At 44.1% G+C, this 6447-nt stretch overlaps 1 protein-coding gene across 1 annotated transcript in view; it reads left to right on the top strand.

Annotated features, from left to right (window-relative positions):
- Positions 1 to 6447, top strand: part of DCUN1D4 (defective in cullin neddylation 1 domain containing 4) — a gene marked incomplete in the record, with an annotated part of 107183 nt that overhangs the window by 56677 nt on the left and 44059 nt on the right. Inside the window, 2 exon segments of the mRNA XM_027775928.1 lie at positions 17 to 131; positions 4346 to 4437. Of these exon segments, the coding sequence (XP_027631729.1) occupies positions 17 to 131; positions 4346 to 4437 (207 nt within the window).

The following is a 6447-nucleotide window of genomic DNA, read 5'->3' on the forward strand; positions in this document are numbered from 1 at the left end:
CCGATTTGTTTTGCAGGAAGTCTGCGGTCTTGCAGTTCTTCGGACTGCTTTAGTAAAGTGATGCCGCCAAGGAAAAAGAGAAGACCTGCCTCTGGGGATGATTTATCTGCCAAGAAGAGTCGACACGATAGGTACGGGGGCACACACGTAGATCACAGCCCATGACATCCACGTCGGAGACGCGCCTCTCTTCCCAGTCTTTGTGGGTCTCTAAGTACTCAGTCTCCACTAGGATACTGTTTGGTTCTGCCAGGGAGTCTTTTAAAGTGATTACTTAATGATGCATATTTTATGTCTGGGTTTATAAAACATAAAAACAGATTAGGTAGTTTGAGTTCTTAGAAATTCCAGATTTATCCGAATCCAGCGATCCATAAAAACTGGTGTAGAGTTGTTCCTCTCCTTTTAAAGCCTTGCTGTGGGTGTCTGCTGGGGACCGTAGAACTGGCCTCTGTCCTTAAGAGGTCTCAGTAGGTCCCAGCACGGGGAGACGGGCCGGTGTTGAACACTGGCACCTGCCCGGAGCCCCAGCCGTGCCGAGGTGTGCTCCCACATAACCCCCTTTTCTTCGGACAAGTGAGCTAGTCATTTTGGTGACTCCAGAGGCTGGTTAGATTTATTTTACTCATTTTTATTGTTTCACCTGGATTTTAGTAAGTAGTTTTTTGTTTCTTTTTAAACAGTGAGTATCATCATTTAATCTTGTCTGCCGTTTTCCATCTTTCCCTGGCTCTGTGGTCACTTCGCTAATGGTTCTGAAATTCCACATCTATAAATCAGAGGGTTTCCCATGAGATTTTTCTTTCTCTTTCTTGCTGAGATGTTTATGCTACAGCTCAACAGGAGGGGAGAGAGACGGACTCCGGAAATGTGAACGGAATGTCCCTGTTCACATCTCTCGGGGTAGAGTATGTCAGAATGCGGGTGGTGGGTGAGAGTAATCACCAGCAGTCTTAGGCCCGTGATTTTTCAGCTCTGCCAAGCCAGTTACTTGATACTTTTTTTGGTGGTGTGGGTGTTATCAGGATACTTGTACATTGTAATCATCAAGTAGCATTTTCACCGTAGTCTAAGATAACGGTATGATAAAGCCAGTTTAAAAACTGATCCTTGAGCTGCAATTTCTAGGTTTCAGTCTTGGCCCTTTATTTATTTTTTAACAACTTTATCTACATATCATGGAGTTCACTTTAAGTGTATAATTCACTCATTTTTATTCAGTTGACCGAGTTGTGCAGACCGTCAGAATAAGCCAGTTTAGGCATCCCTGTCATCCCAGTCAGACCCCTGGTGCCCATTCGGGCCCCTCTGCTGCCACCGTCAGCCACGAGCAGTCCCTAGCACCCTTCCTGTCTTAACCCCTCTGCCTGTTCTGGACGTTGCATGTAAAGGTCTTTGCGGCTCACTTCTTTCACTTAGTGTAATGTTGTTCAGGCTTACGTGTGTAATGGCATGTACCAGTATTTTGTACCTTTTATTTACCAAACAGTATATTCCAGTGGTCTTGGTCCTTTTTCAGGTAGAGGCTTTTTTTTTTTTTTTTCAGAGAGGTTTTTGCTATAGGGCGCGTGTGCTCGCCAGAAAGAGACAGACAGAAAGCAAGAAATAGCCCCCAGGGGGGATGGCCACGCCGCAATCCCTTCTCCTCCATTCCCCTCTCAGGATCTTGGGCACACAGGCACACACACCCAGCATGAGTTTAAGACACCAGGTCTGAGATTCGAACTGCAGTCGACTACATGGGAGTCCAGTGACATAGCCATTACGCTAACTGCTGGTCCCATTGTTTGTTTTGAGAAATTTTTGCGGTAGGTTCTATGTGCTTGCTGGAGAAACAGGGAGAGAGAAAGTGAGAAATCAACCCCATCGGGGATGGCCACATCACAGCCCCTTCTCCTGCATTCTCCTCTTGGGATTTTAGGCATATAGACACCCCTACACCCTCACCGTGCGTTTCAAACCACCAGGTACGTCTGGGACGCGTACTGGTCAGCCACGTGGGATCCAGTGCCTTAACAATCACGCCATCTGTTGGCCCCAGTGTAGAGCTTTCTTTCTTTCCTGTTTTTTTTCTTTTTTTAATTTGCTAGGGGTCTCATACACTTGCTGGAGGGAAACAGAGAAGGAAAGTGAGAAAGCGCGTGCTGGGTTATGGTCACACTGCAGTCCTCTCACCATTTCTCCCTTTGGGACTTTGGGCATGCACACACATGCACTTGGTATGTTTTCCAAGTGTCAAGATCCGGGACTTGAATTCACAGTTGGCCCTGTGGGGTCCAGCCACTGCAGGCCCCCTGGAGTATTTGTAAGTAATACAGATATTACAGCATCAAGTATTTAGCTCTCAGCGTATTGGCCACAATGGGAAAGTTCGGGTGCGTGATTTGAGCATATCTATTTGAACACTTGGCCAGTACCTACCTTTGATTTCGGGGACTACGGCTACTTCATAGAAGAAATACAGAACTGGGGTCTGCAGGTTCAGCACTTTCACACCCTCTCACCACGCTCACTTTTGGGCATTAAAACTCAGAATCTCTAATCAAAGGAATATACAGATATTCTGGTCATTGTCTAGGTAATAAATATTCAATAAGAAAGAATTATATTGGATGGTTGGAAAAGTCATGACACCGTTTTCCATAGAAAAATATGCCATGGGAAAAAGCAGTTAGCGTAATGGCTATGTTGCTGGACTCCCACGTAGTCAACCGCGGTTTGCGTCCTGGACCCGGTGGCTTAAAACACACGCCGGGCGCGTGTGCGTGCGTGCCCAAGATCCCGAGAGGAGAATGGAGAAGGGATTGCGGCGTGACCACCCCCCCTCCCAGGGGGTGATTTCTCGCTTTCTGTCTCTATGTCTCTATCTGTCTGGCGAGCACACGCGCCCTGTAGTGAAAACCTCTCCAAAAAAAAAAAAAATGCTATGACTTTCCAAACAACCTAATAGATGATTTTCATATCTTATATTCTATATTAATCAGAATGATATTTTATACATAGAACTAGTGAGGTAATTTTTATGTAAATAAGATATAAAAATGTATATACTTATATTTTTTTTTGAGGTTTTTTTTTTTTTTTGCTGTAGGGCACTTGTGCTCGCTTGAGAGACAGAGAGACAGAAAGCGAGAAATCACCCCCCAGGGGGGATGGCCATGCTGCAATCCCTTCTCTTCTGTTCTCATCTCGGGATCTTGGGCACGCACGCACACGCACTTGGCGTGAATTTAAACCGGGTCCGGGACTCAAATTGTGGTCGGCTACATGAGAATTTAGCGACATAGCTGTTACACTAACTGCAGGTCCCCTGTACTTATAATTTTTATACCCAACTGATTGTTGTAAAGCTCCTGCCTCCTTGCCCCTCTCCATGTAGAGTATCAATAGTCCTCAACCTGGTTATCAGAGAACAAAGAATTCCTACGGAGGTTCCGGTGGGCAGGGCAGTCTGCTGTGCCTCCGGTCTCAGTTCTCCCGTTGGTGCCCGGCGCAGCCACAGTGATTCAGGGGAGAGCCGGGCCGAGGTGCTCTGCACTTCTCTTCCGAGGTGGTTATGGTTGTACTACTAAAAAACCATCCACCAGTCTTTCTCTTGCCAATATACACCTGATTTTGTTCTTCTCCTGGAAGCTTCGACATGAATTGATGTTTCTTTTTATTTACTTGCTGTGCTTTGAGCTGTCTCCCGCTGGCGGCATCTGGACACTCTGCTCTGCGCCCAGCCCGACTTGTACACACAGAGCTCAGGAGAATTTAGCAGAGAGGCGTGCTAGTTCTCAGGATCATCAGTTGAAGAAAACACTCTGGGCATTTCTTGCCGCATGTCGCCATTGCTGTCGTTAGCTCTGGCTCGTGTGGTAGAGGGAGCGTGTCAGATACTTGCGCTCTTCAGCGCTCGCTGGAGTGCTTGCTTGCTTCAGAGAGAAACCTGCACCTGTCCTTAGCTCTGGGAGGTTGTGACCATATGTGGTTGGGTTTTGCTTTTAAAATAATTATTTCTTTCATTTTATTTATTATTATTTTTTAATTTGACCCGAGAGAGACAGAGAGGGAAAGTGAGAAAACAAGCTGCCGGGTCTGGGACTCAAGCCACGATTGGCCATAAGGGAGTCTAGCGGCTTAACCACCCTGCCACCTGCTGGCCCTGGTTGTGACCTTGTTTTTAAACATCGTAGTTCTAGAAACTCAAGGTTGCAAATGCAGGAAGTAAGTGTTTAAAATGTGCCCAAAATACTGATTAGATAAGTATCTAGTTTGGGTAAGAGAATAAAAATGATCTGCTACTTAATTAAAGGAGCTCATTATCTACACTTTAACTAAAAATTGTCTTTTCATTTTCTAGCATGTATAGAAAATACGATTCAACTAGAATAAAGACCGAAGAAGAAACCTTTTCAAGTAAGAGGTGCTTAGAGTGGTTCTATGAATATGCAGGTAGGTAATCATTTATGTCATCCAAGACTGATTCTTAGGAAAAGACAAGTACCCCTTAGAGGAGATTAAAGATTTTTAAATGTGTACTTTTCTAATTAGGGGTGTGTGTGTGTGTTCCCCTGTATGAGAGAGAGAAATGGAAGGAGGGAGGGAGGGAGGGAAGGACATAGTTGGAACAGACACCAAAGTCCTATTTATAGTCAGCAGCTAAGGCAAGGAATTCAGAACACTGGAAGGGAACTGAAAAGATGAAATGCACTTGGGAGAAGCACTTCGGATTGCTAGGAGACCTATTTAGAATGCTGGGAATAGGTGATTATTTGGTTTAAGCACCCAAGTTAAAATAAGCTTTGCTGCTCTGAACCCCTGTGTAGTACAGTGGGATTTCTGTGTATGTGTCTAGTTGGAAAGATCATTTGGCAGGAAATGTTTGTTTTGTTATTTCAAATGTCTTACGTTTAGTCTCATTTTTGCAGCTTTCTGTGGTTGGTCAGATGATGTAACACCACATCCAGGCTTGTTTATGTGACTGTGTACGGTGTGAAAAGGAGACAGCGAAACGTTTTTCAGTTAAGCTTGAGCTGGAGCCTCTTCTTACCTTTCCTCCTCTTCACCTTCTTTTAGGCGCTCTCATAATCTTACCAGTTTGATGATCCCAGCAACCTTCAGACCAGCTTGCCTGTCATCAGCCTTTGTTCCAGACCAGGTTCCATGTGCTTTTGTCTTCCTTCAAAAAAAAAAAAACATACAAAACCAAAAACTAAGCAGATCATACAAGTCCATCCCTCCCCCTGCCCCCAGCTTAAAAATCACTGCTACACAGGATATAAGACAGCTCACTTTCTGTCCCTTTACCTGGAAGGCTTTTCTCTACTTTTTCATCTGACATACTGCAGTTCATCTCTTTCAGGCTCTATAATTAGCTTAATAGCTGCCTTTGCACTCCCCCAGGACAGTGTTCATAAGTTGTTTTGATCCCCTTTTCTTGAGTGTCAAAGTGGAGATTTCCCCCTGTGGTTTCATCAACTTGTTTTTTCCTTATTGTATCCTTTTTCTGAGAGGAGCCTTGCTCGTTTGGCCACAGATTGGTCCAGAAGTCTAGTAAGTAACCCAAGGCCAGGCCAGCAGACTGATTTTTGTAGGTCGCAACTGGAAGAAGAGTTTCTTCCTTCTCTGGGGCAGTACTGGAAAGGTCTCCTTCTGATTCCTGGAGTTCTTGCAGTGTTTGTGAGCTTCTCCACTGTCTTCTGGTGAGCTCATCCTCATTACTTGAAGGAGTTAGAGCTGGATTTTGTTGGCAGGGCATGGACACTTGTTCAAATGTTTAGGATGATCTGTTTCTGTGTTTAGAACACAAATCTCTCGCAGGCCTTTTGTATTCCTAGTAAAAGTGATTGACTCTTGGGGCCAGATGGTGTAATGGTTACATTGCTGGACTTTCATGTAGGTGACTGTGGTTCGAGTCCTGGACCCAGACTCATGCTGGGTGTATGTGTGTGCATGCCCAAAATCACGTGACAAGAATGGAGAAGGGATTGCGGCGTCCCCATCCCCTTTGAGGGGTGATTTCTCACTTTCTCTCTGTTTCTCCGGCCAGCGCATGTGCCCTATAACAAAAATAACACTTAAAAAAAAGTGATCAACTCTTTACTGGATGTTCATAAGTGGGTACTGGTGGAAGAGTTTTCTCATATGTATAACACTTTGTGGAGATCTTTTACCTTTCTCTATTCACATTTATTGTTTTAAAAGGCAATTATAAAAAGGAAATTTTAAAGAGAAAAAAAATGCTTAATCCCACCATCATAGCATAGCTGTTCTGAATTTGTTGAGTTTTCCTTTATAAGCAAACAAAACTCTTTCATAGGAAAAGCCATTCTTCTGTGTTTTTTTTTTTTTTTTAAAAAAAAAAAGAACAAGGTTTACTTTTACTTTCCCTGATTATAGAAAGGTGATATTTTGGGAATAAAGATTAAATGACAAAATGACGTAATTTATGTTCCTTGAAAT

The sequence above is a fragment of the Tupaia chinensis genome, unplaced genomic scaffold (assembly GCF_000334495.1).
Source record: "Tupaia chinensis unplaced genomic scaffold, TupChi_1.0 Scaffold000054_1, whole genome shotgun sequence".
In the NCBI taxonomy this organism is placed as follows: domain Eukaryota; kingdom Metazoa; phylum Chordata; class Mammalia; order Scandentia; family Tupaiidae; genus Tupaia; species Tupaia belangeri.